Source organism: Poromitra crassiceps (assembly GCF_964638095.1).
Source record: "Poromitra crassiceps genome assembly, chromosome: 1".
NCBI lineage: Eukaryota > Metazoa > Chordata > Actinopteri > Beryciformes > Melamphaidae > Poromitra > Poromitra crassiceps.
The window spans coordinates 33505501-33524268 of record NC_139623.1 but is presented as its reverse complement, the minus strand read 5'-3'; the positions used below and the strand labels follow the sequence as shown (position 1 = coordinate 33524268).

General features: G+C 44.3%; 1 protein-coding gene across 1 annotated transcript in view; it reads right to left on the bottom strand.

Annotated features, from left to right (window-relative positions):
- Positions 1–2142: 2142 nt before the first annotated feature.
- The window catches only part of rnf43 (ring finger protein 43), a gene marked incomplete at its 5' end in the record, with an annotated part of 205817 nt that continues 189191 nt past the window's right edge, over positions 2143–18768 (bottom strand). The window contains 6 exons of the mRNA XM_083650084.1: positions 2143–2366; positions 4286–5809; positions 6277–6379; positions 6503–6673; positions 9877–9978; positions 18562–18696. Of these exons, the coding sequence (XP_083506210.1) occupies positions 2341–2366; positions 4286–5809; positions 6277–6379; positions 6503–6673; positions 9877–9978; positions 18562–18696 (2061 nt within the window). The 3' untranslated portion in view covers positions 2143–2340. The remainder of the gene's footprint in view (positions 2367–4285; positions 5810–6276; positions 6380–6502; positions 6674–9876; positions 9979–18561; positions 18697–18768) is intronic.

The window sequence follows — 18768 nt, the reverse complement described above, 5'->3', positions numbered from 1 at the left end:
AGGCCAACATTTATCTACACTGTATCCAGAGTGAGTTTCCTGGGATGAAGCCACATTTCCTGTTTAAGAACTGCGCTAAGAAATGCCGGAGTGGCTAATTGGGAGCAGAGGGAATTATAGGCCACAAAGATTTGAGCCTTGATTCTGCAGTTCCAAGCTTTGCAAGATAATTGTACTGCATGGTCAAACTCATTTATCAAAATGCAAAGATCTTTAAAATAACAGATTTCTGGTTTAAGGTGGATCTTCCTTTAAGTGCAGAAAGCACAAAATCGGGGATAGACAATGCACATTTATCACAACAAGTACATTTCACCAATATGGGTATTGTTAGCCTAACCTATGAATTATTTCCATTTTTCCAGTGTTTGATTGTTCCTGAGACATTTCTCAGGATCTGCCCATTAGAGTCAGAGATCACAGGGAAAGTGCTAAGCGAGCACATCAAGCTTTCATTAAGCAGGTGCTAAGACAGGGGTGTCAAACTCATTTGAGTTCATGGGCCACATGCGCCTCAATTTAGTTTAAAGTGGGCCAGACAAAGAAAATCAATAATGGCGTTTCTTTTAGTGTAAAGAATTACAGGTACATTTTAGGAACACATTTTCACATAGGGTTATCTCAGCTACCATCAAACAAATGATCAAATCTACTGTCTGTAACTGTGCATTACAATTGACGGCAACTGTGCAATTCTCTATAGTCAATGGTAATGATTTGAAAATAGTTTACCATTTAGTGATGAATACAGAAAACATTAACTTGCTCCTGAAACCTGGTACTTCTCAGTGCCATTTTTACACTTTGCAAAATCATCCTGTGTGCCAGATTGGACCCTTTGGCGGGCTGGTTTTGGCCTCGGGCCGTAGGTTTGACACCCCTGTGCTAATGCAACACGTTTATTTGATGCTTGGTACTGTAAAGTTTAACTAGCATGGCTTTACTCCGATTATATTATTATATAGTCGCTATGTCTTTTCTATGGCTGCAATGTTGAAGAACATCTTTGTAGAGCTTTAGATGCTGGAAGACTATGGGACCACATGATCCAGTATAGTTACCGGTATATGGGGCTGAGTGGGTGTTAGAGGGGGAGTAGCAGAGAATATGGTCAAGGTCCTTCTGGAGCTGCGGCTCACACACTCTGCACTGGGTCGGGGGGCTAAAACAGCACTGAGGTCAAACATAAGAAGTAACCATTGGCAAGAGAAATGACAAGAGCAAGAAAATAGCTTGTAATGACGATGACATAATTCAGTCAAACCGGTTCATTTTTGAAGATGAAAACAAAATTACAGACTAAAAAAACAAAAACACAAATGTGTTGAAAACAGCTGCCATTATTGAAATAATGAATACAAGGCCCATGCTAGGCTCAGCAACCTCTCTGAATGCTCGTTGATTGAGGGGCTGAGGGAACAACCATTCTCTCCATTTGAAGTCTCTGACTGTCAAGAGGAAAACTTCTTGTTGAGTTTATGGGAGCTACATGTTATGACAAAATATACTATATACATGTATATTGAATTCACTACAGCAGTACCTTTAAAGACCCATGTCTGGGGCATGTTTAGAAATCTGAGCTGAGGTAGGCTGGAGAGAAACGCTTCTCTCAGCAAAGGGAGACAAAGATCAAGCAAGCAAAAATAAGTACCTCAAGTTACTTTGTTGTCGAGTGAGCAATGTAGAGATGGAGTCTCACTTCACGAGGGCTCAACACCCGAAGCAAGGATCATTCGTTAGTTGTCACTAAGGAGCATGGGAACTTGAGATATCATGTCGGTATTGAATATTCTTCTTATAACTGACAAGGCGACACACATACATACACACACACACCCACACACACCCACACACACACACACACACCCACACACACACACACACACACACACACACACACACACAAAACACATTTTCCCCCCTGTGTTGTATGAGTTCCCCAGCATCTCCCAGTCTCCAAACATTTAAACGGGAAATATTTTGATATACAGTATAACATTATGCATGCCACATACAGCATAGATTTTTAACATGATAACATGGGGTTAATTCATATTCATTCTCAGTTTAAGTTATATAGGATTAATTAATACCTTCCTATTAAGATCTACCTCAATATCTTACCGAACCTTTCAACACTTAATTTCAACACTGAGCCCTGGGGGAAGCTGGGGAATCGCCTGAACGAAGGCGTGTCTGTGGAATTATTTGGAAGACGTGAGAGAGAAGCCCAATGAGAGGCTTGTCCATTCTGAAGACGTGAGAGAGATGGCCAATGAGAGGCTTGTCCATTCTGGCTCCTGTGTAGCAGCGTGACATTGGGGATGCAACAAGTTCTCACACACCAGACTCCTCTTCTGATCCTGTGGACACAAAAACAGCTCGAGTCATGCCTACAAAATATAATCGAGAACACAGAAAACTACATACAAAAGTCTAGAACATGTGTCAAACTCAAGGCCTGGGGGCCAAATCCGGTAGGGCTGGCACGGATCAGAAAACCCACGGATCGGATCGCGTGACGGATTTTGAGCCACGGATCACGGATTTTTCGGATCAGCAAACAAATATATATATCAGATTTTTTCTCTCAAAATTTGATTTTCGATTAGATTTTTTTAATACTATTATAATTCTCTAACCATTTGTTGCCCTGCACAGCTCAAAAAATATTTTTTTGTCATAAGTGACACAATGTAGCTTTTACTCTGAAGGCAGAACGACCCAACTTCCTGTTTTAGGTGGCACTGCTATGCCTAACTTCGTGGCTGTTGCTTGCACCAGCCACATGACACGGGTACAGACCTACAGGCTACAGACCAGACCGCAGGTCAGTCTGGAAATATAACGTTGATGCTACGTTAAGCTACTCAGTGGCCCCACGTGTTGTTTTGTTGTTATGTGTCCTAAGGCAACATTTCACCGTCCGGTGATAATGTGTTTGTGAAACGTGTGCGCGCGTGTGTGTGTGTGTGTGTTGTGGCTCTCGTTATCTGACTTGTGCAGCCCGCAGCACGCTGATCGCATTCCTGTGCTTTTTCAGAGGTGTTGAAATAAGTTTGTGTGACGCTGTCTTTAGTAGCCACTAGCCACAGCCTTCAGACATACTTTACAGCCCTGATGCCCGGTGGCCTGGCCTGATTTTTTTTTTTTTTTTTTAATTAACCAAAAAACTTCGAATATATTCGAACGATTTGCGGGCAATTAAAGTTCATCAAACTTTATTTTGGGAAAAAGTGACAGCCCTAATTTGCGCCATACAATTCTATGGCGGCCTGGAGCTAAAATAGCTATTGTTAAATTATATATATATATAAGTAGTTGTAGGCTACTAGTTGTCTGTTTGCATTTATTTTCCCTATAATTCTGCTTTCAGAGCTAGTTATTAAGTTATTACAAAAAACTGTAATAATCTGGCATAGTGTAGTGGTAGATTCCCTGCCTACCAACACGAGGGTCGCAGGTTCACGCCCCCGTGTTACCTCCGGCTTGGTTGGGTGTCCATACAGGCACGATTGGATGTGTCTGCGGGCGGGAAGCCGGATTAGGGGTATGTGTCCTAGTCGCTGCACTAGCGCCTCCTCTGGTCAGTCAGGGCACCTGTTCATGGCTGGAACTGGTGGGAATAGCATGATCCTCCCACGTGTTACATCCTGCCGGTGAAGCTCCCCACTGTCAAGTGAAAAGAAGCGGCATTTTTATTTTATTTTTTATATCTGAAAGTTGGTCACCATTCACTTTGTTTAGGAGAATGCTGTAACTCTGTTTCTCTGGAAAACTCCATGTTTTGTCGACTAAAAAACGTCACCCAACCTTACACCGGCATGCGGGTGAGCAGATAATGACAGCATTTCATCTTTGGGTGAACTTATATATATCTTTTAATTATTATTATTTTCTGACCGCCCGCAACCCCCCCTCCCATTTTCGCTCCAATTGTACTTGGCCAATTTCCCCCTTGCTGCCCCGGTCGCTGCTCCACCCTCTGCCGATCTGGGGAGAGCTGTAGACAAGCACCATGCTTCCTCTGACTCATGCGCAGTTGCCAGCCGCGTCTTTTCCCCTGACAGCGGGGAGCTTCACCTGCAGGACGTAGCATGTGGGAGGATAACTTATCCTTTAATAAACTATTTTATGTTGTTTTGTTTTGTTTTGTTTTGTTTTAATTTTCTTTTTTTCACTACGAGTTGCATTTTATGTGTGAAAAGTGCTATACAAATAAAGTGTATTATTCTCATTCTTATATGAAAGACTGGAGACACTGTGATGGTAAAACACCCACCCTGATTGTGCTGTAATGTTTGGCAGTATAAACAAATGTCTGTGTTGGTGGCGGCCGGGCCGTGGTGGAACCTGCATGGCGGCCTGTCCACAGAGGTCCCGGGCCCCAGGAGCTGAGGCTCCGAGTGGGCCTGCTGCACCCGCTTCTGCCAAACCACGTGGGCCCCGCCACAGCAAGGCCAGTCCTCCATGCCTCCAGAGTCCAGGATGAGGGGCACGGGCAGCAGGGCGGGGGCCAGGTCCGGAGGGGGGCAGCAGAAGCCCGGGCCCTGGCCGTAGTGGATGTGGATGCTACAGTCGTCCTGCAGGTCCAGGCTCTGGTGGAAGCGGACAGAAGGGCCGTCCAGGACGCAGCCGCCCGGCCGCCCACTCCTCCTGTGCGGTTGTCCGTGGCACTGGTGGCAGCAGGGCGGCTGGAGCTGTAAGGGGACCGGGGACATGAGGACCGGTGCTGGGGGGGCGCTGGGCTCACGGTCCTGAGCCTCCGCCCCCGTGCCGGGCCTGTCTGGAGGGTCTGCCTTGGGGCCCTGGCAGGGGCTGTGCTTGAGAGGGCATGTGGGCGAGTCCTTGTCCGCAGCCGGGGTGGGGGGCCCGGCTGGGGTGGCGGCGGCACCGTGCTCCTCGTCCGAGCCCCTGCCCGGGCCCTGGCCATGCTCCCCCTCCTCGTAGTGGTGGTGTCTGTGGCGGTGGAAGTGGATGTGGCTGAACACAGTCTGCGGCTGCTCCTCAGGGCAGCCCGCTTTGTTCACCACCGAATCCAGAGAGCGGGGCCGGGCCTGGGCCCCCGCCTCCAGGCTGCTCCTGCGGGGCGTGCGCCCGGGGCCCGGCCCGTAGTACACAAACGGATCGTAGTCACTGCTCAGAGAGCTGCGGAAGGTGGACCAGCTGCCGTAGACCCCTTGCAGGGACACATCGGTGCAATTGAGCACCGAGTCGCTGGAGGATCCGTGGCAGGGCCCCGAGCTGGAGTCGCTGGCCGGCCCGTCGGCCAGGTAGCCGCTGCGCTCCGTGTGGTAGCTGCCCCCAGAGCAGCTGCCCTCATCCTGCCGGCTGTGGGCCGCTGCACCTCGGGGCTGCGGGGCTGCGGAGGCCGCATGGTGCAGTCTGGAGCTGGAGGCGCTGCGCTGGGCCGGGCAGGACGAGCGGTAGCTGTGGCAGGAGCGACGGGGGGCGTAGTGGTGGGTGGAAGTCCTGCAGTTGCCGCCTATCCTGTGGGGCCTCCCGGGGCCCTCTGGAGGGAGGTGGTAGCCGCAGCCGGGGCCAAGGGGCCTGCTGGTGAGAAAACGTAGCGTTTGGGGGTCCATGGGTGAGGAGCCACTGTAGTGGCCCAGAGAGGGATAGGGTCCAGAGGGGCTCCGGGGGTAGTGGGGCCTCATAGAGAAGGGGATGGCGTGCTGTGGGAAGGGGATGGCGTGCTGGGGGAAGGGGTGGCTGTGTGGGGTGCTGTAGGACTGAGGGTGCAGGAAGCCCTGGCTGTGCTCCGGAGTCTGCTGGAGCCTGTTTCTCTGGGGCTGACGCTCCGTACCTGTGGAGCACAATATAGTACACACACTTTTATATGAATAAAATAATGACTTTTTACAAAGCACTCTCAAAACAGATTTACAAAGGGGTTAAAAGAGATAAAGCTATAGGCCTTAGCCTAAATGGTGATCAATGCCATTTTAAAATAAATTCTAAACTACATTGGCAACCAGTGAAGGAAAGCTAGAATCTGGCTGCCGCATGTTGGACTAACCTGAATGTGGATATACTGGTGTGCATGGAATTACAAAAAGTGAAGGCGTGGCAAAAGAAAAGCATGGATGCCGGTTTCCAAGTGATTAAAAGACAAAAATGCTGTAATTTCTGAAAGTCTCCTGAGCTGTCAAAAACCTGACAGACATTTTAATCCTCAAGTAGATGAAAGTAAAAAACTAAAAACTAAAAATAAATCCCACTTTAATAAGCAGCTTGTCCACCAAGGCTGAAGTGAAAATGTTGAATTGTTACCCATGATGTTGTGCATGCAAAGGGGACAGGTGCGGTGCTGCAGCAGCCAGGGGTCCACACAGTCTTTATGGAACTCATGAGCACAGGAGATGATCCTCAGGTCCTAGAGGTGGAAACGCACATTTACTGAGGATAGAATTACATTCTAGCTTTAGCTGATATAACTGATGGGCAGTCCAATCTACAGACTTATTGTCCCTGTGCATGTCACCCCTTCTCCTCCTACCTGTCCATCCTGGAACTCCTCCAGGCAGATGGCACAGACGGGGCTGGAGTTGGAGCTGCTGGCTGAGCCCCAGGCCCCGTGGTGGCGCTGGGAGCCCGAGCACCCCTGGGAGATGTAGGTTTTGGTTTCCAGACGACTGATGGCGTGCATGGTCTGCTGATGGACTGAGTCCTGCATACGCAAGAGGGAGTGGCCCAGTAGAAATAGTAGTGGTATTATACTGGACATTTATACAACACACATACTCTTCTTCAGAATGCAGCTTCATATTAATACCATGTCACACCAGGGATGAAACCATTACTGGTTTAATAATAAACTGTGAACAAATTCCTGGGGGGGGGCATGGCACTACCTTCATTGAGGGACTATTACTTATCTGCTCAGTTGAGACCGCTAGTACTCAAGAATATGAAGCAAAATGGAAAAACATTGAACTCTCTTTATTAGATACTCCAATTCAGTCAGTTCTGGGATGTCTTGACAGGGTGAAAGAAATACTTCAAACACAAAACCAATGGGTTGGTCTTTCGATTAAGGTTTGGATGGAGGTGGTTAACCGATTTCAGCTTCATAGAGAGACAAAAGTATTGAGTTGGCCGGCCCACAACCCACACTTTATACCAGCACTGAATGATCATGGATACAGACAGTGGACCCGGCAGGGCATTACAGCTCTCTGCAGAATTATGTCGAATTGGGACATTGATCGTTTTAAGAACATAAGCCAATCATTTGAACTCAATAAATATGACTTTTATAGATATCTACAAGTTCGCCATTATTTTTTGAAAGAGATCAGAGGGCCCAAACCTGAACATTTTTCTAAGATAACTCAGATTTTCATAGAGGCCTATAATGGTGAGAACAAAAAAAGAGTTATAGGCAAATTATACACTGTCATTACTTCAATGAACAAAAACTCAACTGATTATGTGAGAGAGCGCTGGGAAAAAGAAATGGGTGTGGTGATCACCGAAGAGGTGTGGCTACAGGCCTGGGAAACTCATTGCTCTGTCACTAACCCATTGACATGGAGACATTTTAGTTGCAAGAGCCTGATTCGATTTTTCATAACACCAAAGCAAAAATCCAAGCTCACTGGGTCCCAACATCATTGCTGGAGGGAATGTGGGTCAATGCAAGCAGATCATGCTCATATATTTTGGCTCTGCCCAGGTATTCTGCCTTTCTGAGAGGATATGGGTCATTTAGTGTCTGAGATCCTAGGCTTTGACATTGAGGTATCCTTTCCCTCCCTGGTCCTTTGAGTTATGCCTGAAGCTCTATGTAAAAGTAATGCCTATCTTCTGAAAATACTCCTGATCGCATGTAAGAAAGCTATCACCAAATGTTGGCTTCAGAGAAACCCCCCCACACTCCAGAGCTTTTTACAGGAATTGTCAAACATATACACCTCATGGAAAAGATGACCTTTGCCCTCCGCTTACAGAAAGATAAAGGGGAAAACTATTCGTTAAAATGGGACTGTTACTTACAGGAAATAGGAATTGATTAGGGTTCCCTCTTTTTTACCTTGTTCAAATTTTCTTCCTTCATGTATTAAGTACCAATGCTGAGAGACTATAAAATGCTATCTGACCACCCACTCGTAAAGACCGGGGTCCCTATTCTCCCACAGGCCTTCGGCGCTAAAACGGGCCTTAAACGCAAAAAAACGTGCCTTGCGCCTGTTTCGGGAAAATATCAATAGGCTTTAGGCTGCCAAATGCGCTTTAGGCCGAATGGGCGTGGCGGAGTCCCTGAATGCGCCAAAGTGGGCGTGTCGGCCTTAAATCTCGGCGTACTGATATCTTGGCACCTGCCTTAAATTTAGCGCTTTGCGCCTTTGAAAACCAGGCCTATTCACTGCGCCAGTGCACTTGTGCCTCTCCCCTGTCACCCTTCTCTGTCTCTCTCTGAAACCAGGCCTATTCCGTGCGCCAGTGCTCTTCTGCCTCTGAGTCACCCTTCTCTCTCTCTCTCTGACTCCCTCGCTCAAATAGACACAACACATAGCAGCACCCAGCTTCCCATAGGAAATAGCAGTTGTAAGTTTACTGCCTGTGAATGTCCACTCCCAGCATGCAATTGGGTCCTCCATTTCGCTACTAAATAGCAACTAAATGAGCCGAAATAGATATAAAAGGTAGATCTAAAATAATGTGTAATGGTAAGACAACCTGCAATTGTCGAACATTTCAATATTGGACCAAATAAAACATGAAATGAAACACCACCCTATGTGAAACATATATGTCCTCTTGAGCCTATATATACCCTGTGTGGATTTAACGTGATTTAGGTAAGTGACAGCGGAACGCGCTTCGGAAGCTTCTACTGTCATCTGCTATACTGTGATGTGCGCTCCAATAACTTCGCCCTACTCCACATTTAGTTTTACAATAAAAACACATTTATGCAATGACTTTACATAATGTAGGGTATATTTATGTGCATCATTCTACCTGCAGCAGGGGAGAGAAAACGATATCTTTCTGGACAAACTTTCACCAATCTAATAGGCTATATTTTTCTAGCTGATGCGTTTAGTACATTATTTTCACTTTGATCTTGCTATAGTGTAGCGTATTTACATGCTTGCAGTATTGAAACTGCAGTTAGATTGGTTTGAGAAGCATAATAATATGGAATAATAGCCTATAATGCAGACAGACAGGCTGGATGAAGGGAGGGGGGGGGGGGGGGCAGAGCGTTTGGCTTTCGTCTGGTTTTGCGGGATCACTGGAATTGGAGCTAAAAAGGCAAGCGTGCGATTCGTTTATTGCACTTATCCAATGAGCATGACGGTGCATAATTTTACGCCTAAAAGGCGTGGTTGTAATGCTTTGGGCTGCATCTAGCGCCAGCACGACGATATCAAGTGCGCCTTTCCACGCCCACTGCTTTGATCTGCGCCTGCCGCTCGGCCTAGAAACTGCGCCGATGCAACGATAGAGCCCCTCATGTTCTCTGCCCCATCTGCTCTTTTCTTCCGTTTGTTTGAATATATGTATGTCTGAAATGTTTGTATGATACTTGAAACTGTCAAAATAAAAAATAAGTTACAAAAAAAATACAAACTTGAATTATCATTAAAACCGTGTTTGATTAGAGCACTTTGAAAAACAGTAAATACTGTCCATCATAAACCAAAGTTAGCAACAGTCCTCCATCTGGTTTGGGGGACATGTTTCCCCCATGAGTTTTCAATATAAAACTTGGTGAAATTATGTCAGTGAGTGTATCAGTACTTTCTGAACATATTCAGCACATTTGAACAATACTGCGATAATACTGGTAACGGTGATAATTCACTTGACTCACTTCCCATGCCCACATTCACTTATGCCGCCCCGGCTGGCTTCACTCACCCAGGTTCTGTTGGACTTGCACTTGTAGCGGAAAGCGAAGATCAGGACGATGGTGAGAATAGCCAAGACTATGGTGAGCAGGATTCCCACATCATAATGTGGCTGGAAGGGGAAAAGGAGAAAGAAAAGAGCAAATGTGCTCTTAGAACACTTTGACCATATGAACTTTTTACTGAAAAAAAATAAAAAATAATAATAATAATAATAATAGTTATGTACCGGTAATTTAGATCTAAGATTTTGATTCATTAATGCGTCCCTAAAAAAGAAACAATATAACTGTACTAACATCCTACTGAAATGCCTAGAGTAAATTACAATACTACAGTGTTCATGCACAGGGGCCCATGGTGTCCTAACCCACGCCCCTGACGCCCGACTCCGACACAAACACACTGGACGGTCCATTTGTATCCCAACTCCCATTACACATTACCACATGACAGTGCATTACCCAAACAGAACTACATTTAAAAGTAAAAACATAACGTGCCTGAAGGTTCCTCTCAGATAGCTTTCATGAGATTTTCTGAGCTTTCACATGATTTCCTTTCAGTTTTGCTCTACGGACGAAGGCAAGTTACCAGAGGGAGTTTGTTTCTGTACGGACAAAGGCAAATTACCAGAGGGAGTTTGTTTCTGTACGGACAAAGGCAAAATTACCAGAGGGAGTTTGTTTCTGTACGGACAAAGACAAAATTACCAGAGGGAGTTTGTTTCTGTACGGACAAAGACAAAATTACCAGAGGGAGTTTGTTTCTGTACGGACAAAGACAAAATTACCAGAGGGAGTTTGTTTCTGTACGGACAAAGGCAAATTACCAGAGGGAGTTTGTTTCTGTACAGACAAAGACAAAATTACCAGAGGGAGTTTGTTTCTGTACGGACAAAGACAAAATTACCAGAGGGAGTTTGTTTCTGTACGGACAAAGGCAAAATTACCAGAGGGAGTTTGTTTCTGTACGGACAAAGGCAAAATTACCAGAGGGAGTTTGTTTCTGTACGGACAAAGACAAAATTACCAGAGGGAGTTTGTTTCTGTACGGACAAAGACAAAATTACCAGCGGGAGTTTGTTTCTGTACGGACAAAGACAAAATTACCAGAGGGAGTTTGTTTCTGTACGGACAAAGGCAAATTACCAGAGGGAGTTTGTTTCTGTACGGACAAAGACAAAATTACCAGAGGGAGTTTGTTTCTGTACGGACAAAGACAAAATTACCAGAGGGAGTTTGTTTCTGTACGGACAAAGGCAAATTACCAGAGGGAGTTTGTTTCTGTACAGACAAAGACAAAATTACCAGAGGGAGTTTGTTTCTGTACGGACAAAGACAAAATTACCAGAGGGAGTTTGTTTCTGTACGGACAAAGACAAAATTACCAGAGGGAGTTTGTTTCTGTACGGACAAAGACAAAATTACCAGAGGGAGTTTGTTTCTGTACGGACAAAGGCAAATTACCAGAGGGAGTTTGTTTCTGTACGGACAAAGGCAAATTACCAGAGGGAGTTTGTTTCTGTATGAACGAAGGCAAAATTACCAGAGGGAGTTTGTTTCTGTACGGACAAAGACAAAATTACCAGAGGGAGTTTGTTTCTGTACGGACAAAGGCAAATTACCAGAGGGAGTTTGTTTCTGTACGGACAAAGACAAAATTACCAGAGGGAGTTTGTTTCTGTACGGACAAAGGCAAATTACCAGAGGGAGTTTGTTTCTGTACGGACAAAGGCAAATTACCAGAGGGAGTTTGTTTCTGTACGGACAAAGGCAAATTACCAGAGGGAGTTTGTTTCTGTATGAACGAAGGCAAAATTACCAGAGGGAGTTTGTTTTTGTACGGACAAAGACAAAATTACCAGAGGGAGTTTGTTTCTGTACGGACAAAGGCAAAATTACCAGAGGGAGTTTGTTTCTGTACGGACAAAGGCAAATTACCAGACGGAGTTTGTTTCTGTACGGACAAAGGCAAATTACCAGAGGGAGTTTGTTTCTGTATGAACGAAGGCAAAATTACCAGAGGGAGTTTGTTTTTGTACGGACAAAGACAAAATTACCAGAGGGAGTTTGTTTCTGTACGGACAAAGGCAAATTACCAGAGGGAGTTTGTTTCTGTATGAACGAAGGCAAAATTACCAGAGGGAGTTTGTTTCTGTACGGACGAAGGCAAAATTACCAGAGGGAGTTTGTTTCTGTACGGACAAAGGCAAATTACCAGAGGGAGTTTGTTTCTGTACGGAAAAAGACAAAATTACCAGAGGGAGTTTGTTTCTGTACGGACAAAGACAAAATTACCAGAGGGAGTTTGTTTCTGTAGGGACAAAGACAAAATTACCAGAGGGAGTTTGTTTCTGTACGGACAAAGGCAAATTACCAGAGGGAGTTTGTTTCTGTACGGACAAAGACAAAATTACCAGAGGGAGTTTGTTTCTGTACGGACAAAGACAAAATTACCAGAGGGAGTTTGTTTCTGTACGGACAAAGGCAAATTACCAGAGGGAGTTTGTTTCTGTATGAACGAAGGCAAAATTACCAGAGGGAGTTTGTTTCTGTACGGACGAAGGCAAAATTACCAGAGGGAGTTTGTTTCTGTACGGACAAAGGCAAATTACCAGAGTAGTTGTTTCTGTACGGACAAAGACAAAATTACCAGAGGGAGTTTGTTTCTGTACGGACGAAGACAAAATTACCAGAGGGAGTTTGTTTCTGTACGGACGAAGACAAAATTACCAGAGGGAGTTTGTTTCTGTACGGACAAAGACAAAATTACCAGAGGGAGTTTGTTTCTGTACGGACAAAGACAAAATTACCAGAGGGAGTTTGTTTCTGTACGGACAAAGGCAAATTACCAGAGGGAGTTTGTTTCTGTACGGACAAAGACAAAATTACCAGAGGGAGTTTGTTTCTGTACGGACAAAGACAAAATTACCAGAGGGAGTTTGTTTCTGTACGGACAAAGGCAAATTACCAGAGGGAGTTTGTTTCTGTATGAACGAAGGCAAAATTACCAGAGGGAGTTTGTTTCTGTACGGACAAAGGCAAAATTACCAGAGGGAGTTTGTTTCTGTACGGACAAAGGCAAATTACCAGAGGGAGTTTGTTTCTGTACGGACAAAGACAAAATTACCAGAGGGAGTTTGTTTCTGTACGGACAAAGACAAAATTACCAGAGGGAGTTTGTTTCTGTACGGACAAAGACAAAATTACCAGAGGGAGTTTGTTTCTGTACGGACGAAGACAAAATTACCAGAGGGAGTTTGTTTCTGTACGGACAAAGACAAAATTACCAGAGGGAGTTTGTTTCTGTACGGACAAAGGCAAATTACCAGAGGGAGTTTGTTTCTGTACGGACAAAGACAAATTACCAGAGGGAGTTTGTTTCTGTACGGACAAAGGCAAATTACCAGAGGGAGTTTGTTTCTGTACGGACAAAGGCAAATTACCAGAGGGAGTTTGTTTCTGTACGGACAAAGGCAAAATTACCAGAGGGAGTTTGTTTCTGTACGGACAAAGACAAAATTACCAGAGGGAGTTTGTTTCTGTACGGACAAAGACAAAATTACCAGAGGGAGTTTGTTTCTGTACGGACAAAGACAAAATTACCAGAGGGAGTTTGTTTCTGTACGGACAAAGACAAAATTACCAGAGGGAGTTTGTTTCTGTACGGACAAAGGCAAATTACCAGAGGGAGTTTGTTTCTGTATGAACGAAGGCAAAATTACCAGAGGGAGTTTGTTTCTGTACGGACAAAGGCAAAATTACCAGAGGGAGTTTGTTTCTGTACGGACAAAGACAAATTACCAGAGGGAGTTTGTTTCTGTACGGACAAAGGCAAATTACCAGAGGGAGTTTGTTTCTGTACGGAAAAAGACAAAATTACCAGAGGGAGTTTGTTTCTGTACGGACAAAGACAAAATTACCAGAGGGAGTTTGTTTCTGTAGGGACAAAGACAAAATTACCAGAGGGAGTTTGTTTCTGTACGGACAAAGGCAAATTACCAGAGGGAGTTTGTTTCTGTACGGACAAAGACAAAATTACCAGAGGGAGTTTGTTTCTGTACGGACAAAGACAAAATTACCAGAGGGAGTTTGTTTCTGTACGGACAAAGGCAAATTACCAGAGGGAGTTTGTTTCTGTATGAACGAAGGCAAAATTACCAGAGGGAGTTTGTTTCTGTACGGACGAAGGCAAAATTACCAGAGGGAGTTTGTTTCTGTACGGACAAAGGCAAATTACCAGAGGGAGTTTGTTTCTGTATGAACGAAGGCAAAATTACCAGAGGGAGTTTGTTTCTGTACGGACGAAGACAAAATTACCAGAGGGAGTTTGTTTCTGTACGGACAAAGACAAAATTACCAGAGGGAGTTTGTTTCTGTACGGACAAAGACAAAATTACCAGAGGGAGTTTGTTTCTGTACGGACAAAGGCAAATTACCAGAGGGAGTTTGTTTCTGTACGGACAAAGACAAAATTACCAGAGGGAGTTTGTTTCTGTACGGACAAAGACAAAATTACCAGAGGGAGTTTGTTTCTGTACGGACAAAGGCAAATTACCAGAGGGAGTTTGTTTCTGTATGAACGAAGGCAAAATTACCAGAGGGAGTTTGTTTCTGTACGGACAAAGGCAAAATTACCAGAGGGAGTTTGTTTCTGTACGGACAAAGGCAAATTACCAGAGGGAGTTTGTTTCTGTACGGACAAAGACAAAATTACCAGAGGGAGTTTGTTTCTGTACGGACAAAGACAAAATTACCAGAGGGAGTTTGTTTCTGTACGGACAAAGACAAAATTACCAGAGGGAGTTTGTTTCTGTACGGACGAAGACAAAATTACCAGAGGGAGTTTGTTTCTGTACGGACAAAGACAAAATTACCAGAGGGAGTTTGTTTCTGTACGGACAAAGGCAAATTACCAGAGGGAGTTTGTTTCTGTACGGACAAAGACAAATTACCAGAGGGAGTTTGTTTCTGTACGGACAAAGGCAAATTACCAGAGGGAGTTTGTTTCTGTACGGACAAAGGCAAATTACCAGAGGGAGTTTGTTTCTGTACGGACAAAGACAAAATTACCAGAGGGAGTTTGTTTCTGTACGGACAAAGACAAAATTACCAGAGGGAGTTTGTTTCTGTACGGACAAAGACAAAATTACCAGAGGGAGTTTGTTTCTGTACGGACAAAGACAAAATTACCAGAGGGAGTTTGTTTCTGTACGGACAAAGACAAAATTACCAGAGGGAGTTTGTTTCTGTACGGACAAAGGCAAATTACCAGAGGGAGTTTGTTTCTGTATGAACGAAGGCAAAATTACCAGAGGGAGTTTGTTTCTGTACGGACAAAGGCAAAATTACCAGAGGGAGTTTGTTTCTGTACGGACAAAGACAAAATTACCAGAGGGAGTTTGTTTCTGTACGGACAAAGACAAAATTACCAGAGGGAGTTTGTTTCTGTACGGACAAAGACAAAATTACCAGAGGGAGTTTGTTTCTGTACGGACAAAGACAAAATTACCAGAGGGAGTTTGTTTCTGTACGGACAAAGGCAAATTACCAGAGGGAGTTTGTTTCTGTATGAACGAAGGCAAAATTACCAGAGGGAGTTTGTTTCTGTACGGACAAAGACAAAATTACCAGAGGGAGTTTGTTTCTGTACGGACAAAGACAACATTACCAGAGGGAGTTTGTTTCTGTACGGACAAAGGCAAATTACCAGAGGGAGTTTGTTTCTGTACGGACAAAGACAAAATTACCAGAGGGAGTTTGTTTCTGTACGGACAAAGACAAAATTACCAGAGGGAGTTTGTTTCTGTACGGACAAAGGCAAATTACCAGAGGGAGTTTGTTTCTGTATGAACGAAGGCAAAATTACCAGAGGGAGTTTGTTTCTGTACGGACAAAGACAAAATTACCAGAGGGAGTTTGTTTCTGTACGGACAAAGGCAAATTACCAGAGGGAGTTTGTTTCTGTACGGACAAAGACAAATTACCAGAGGGAGTTTGTTTCTGTACGGACAAAGGCAAATTACCAGAGGGAGTTTGTTTCTGTACGGACAAAGGCAAATTACCAGAGGGAGTTTGTTTCTGTACGGACAAAGGCAAAATTACCAGAGGGAGTTTGTTTCTGTACGGACAAAGACAAAATTACCAGAGGGAGTTTGTTTCTGTACGGACAAAGACAAAATTACCAGAGGGAGTTTTTTTCTGTACGGACAAAGACAAAATTACCAGAGGGAGTTTGTTTCTGTACGGACAAAGACAAAATTACCAGAGGGAGTTTGTTTCTGTACGGACAAAGGCAAATTACCAGAGGGAGTTTGTTTCTGTATGAACGAAGGCAAAATTACCAGAGGGAGTTTGTTTCTGTACGGACAAAGGCAAAATTACCAGAGGGAGTTTGTTTCTGTACGGACAAAGACAAAATTACCAGAGGGAGTTTGTTTCTGTACGGACAAAGACAAAATTACCAGAGGGAGTTTGTTTCTGTACGGACAAAGACAAAATTACCAGAGGGAGTTTGTTTCTGTACGGACAAAGGCAAATTACCAGAGGGAGTTTGTTTCTGTATGAACGAAGGCAAAATTACCAGAGGGAGTTTGTTTCTGTACGGACAAAGACAAAATTACCAGAGGGAGTTTGTTTCTGTACGGACAAAGACAAAATTACCAGAGGGAGTTTGTTTCTGTACGGACAAAGACAAATTACCAGAGGGAGTTTGTTTCTGTACGGACAAAGGCAAATTACCAGAGGGAGTTTGTTTCTGTACGGACAAAGGCAAATTACCAGAGGGAGTTTGTTTCTGTACGGACAAAGACAAAATTACCAGAGGGAGTTTGTTTCTGTACGGACAAAGACAAAATTACCAGAGGGAGTTTGTTTCTGTACGGACAAAGACAAAATTACCAGAGGGAGTTTGTTTCTGTACGGACAAAGACAAAATTACCAGAGGGAGTTTGTTTCTGTACGGACAAAGACAAAATTACCAGAGGGAGTTTGTTTCTGTACGGACAAAGGCAAATTACCAGAGGGAGTTTGTTTCTGTATGAACGAAGGCAAAATTACCAGAGGGAGTTTGTTTCTGTACGGACAAAGGCAAAATTACCAGAGGGAGTTTGTTTCTGTACGGACAAAGACAAAATTACCAGAGGGAGTTTGTTTCTGTACGGACAAAGACAAAATTACCAGAGGGAGTTTGTTTCTGTACGGACAAAGACAAAATTACCAGAGGGAGTTTGTTTCTGTACGGACAAAGACAAAATTACCAGAGGGAGTTTGTTTCTGTACGGACAAAGGCAAATTACCAGAGGGAGTTTGTTTCTGTATGAACGAAGGCAAAATTACCAGAGGGAGTTTGTTTCTGTACGGACAAAGACAAAATTACCAGAGGGAGTTTGTTTCTGTACGGACAAAGACAACATTACCAGAGGGAGTTTGTTTCTGTACGGACAAAGGCAAATTACCAGAGGGAGTTTGTTTCTGTACGGACAAAGACAAAATTACCAGAGGGAGTTTGTTTCTGTACGGACAAAGACAAAATTACCAGAGGGAGTTTGTTTCTGTACGGACAAAGGCAAATTACCAGAGGGAGTTTGTTTCTGTATGAACGAAGGCAAAATTACCAGAGGGAGTTTGTTTCTGTACGGACAAAGACAAAATTACCAGAGGGAGTTTGTTTCTGTACGGACAAAGGCAAATTACCAGAGGGAGTTTGTTTCTGTACGGACAAAGACAAATTACCAGAGGGAGTTTGTTTCTGTACGGACAAAGGCAAATTACCAGAGGGAGTTTGTTTCTGTACGGACAAAGGCAAATTACCAGAGGGAGTTTGTTTCTGTACGGACAAAGGCAAAATTACCAGAGGGAGTTTGTTTCTGTACGGACAAAGACAAAATTACCAGAGGGAGTTTGTTTCTGTACGGACAAAGACAAAATTACCAGAGGGAGTTTTTTTCTGTACGGACAAAGACAAAATTACCAGAGGGAGTTTGTTTCTGTACGGACAAAGACAAAATTACCAGAGGGAGTTTGTTTCTGTACGGACAAAGGCAAATTACCAGAGGGAGTTTGTTTCTGTATGAACGAAGGCAAAATTACCAGAGGGAGTTTGTTTCTGTACGGACAAAGGCAAAATTACCAGAGGGAGTTTGTTTCTGTACGGACAAAGACAAAATTACCAGAGGGAGTTTGTTTCTGTACGGACAAAGACAAAATTACCAGAGGGAGTTTGTTTCTGTACGGACAAAGACAAAATTACCAGAGGGAGTTTGTTTCTGTACGGACAAAGGCAAATTACCAGAGGGAGTTTGTTTCTGTATGAACGAAGGCAAAATTACCAGAGGGAGTTTGTTTCTGTACGGACAAAGACAAAATTACCAGAGGGAGTTTGTTTCTGTACGGACAAAGACAAAATTACCAGAGGGAGTTTGTTTCTGTATGGACAAAGACAAAATTACCAGAGGGAGTTTGTTTCTGTACGGACAAAGGCAAATTACCAGAGGGAGTTTGTTTCTGTATGAACGAAGGCAAAATTACCGGAGGGAGTTTGTTTCTGTACGGACAAAGGCAAAATTACCAGAGGGAGTTTGTTTCTGTACGGACAAAGGCAAATTTTGTTGTCTGACATTGGAATGAAAAGTCACAGGTATCCCGGGAAAATTTACCGGGCCCGGGCCCGGTGTGCGCGCTGCAGTGCTTACCCATCTAGGCTGCTCCGGCATGATCTCAATGCGGACTCTGGCTTCCTCATTCTTGTTGACCAAACCCATCAACTCCCCAGCATCCTCAGCCTCCACCAGGACCACCGGACGGGGAAGGGAGTCTGTTTCACGCAGCTGTGTGTGTGTGTGTGTGTGTGTGTGTGTGTGTGTGTGTGTGTTTGTGTGTGTGTGTGTGTGTGTGTGTGT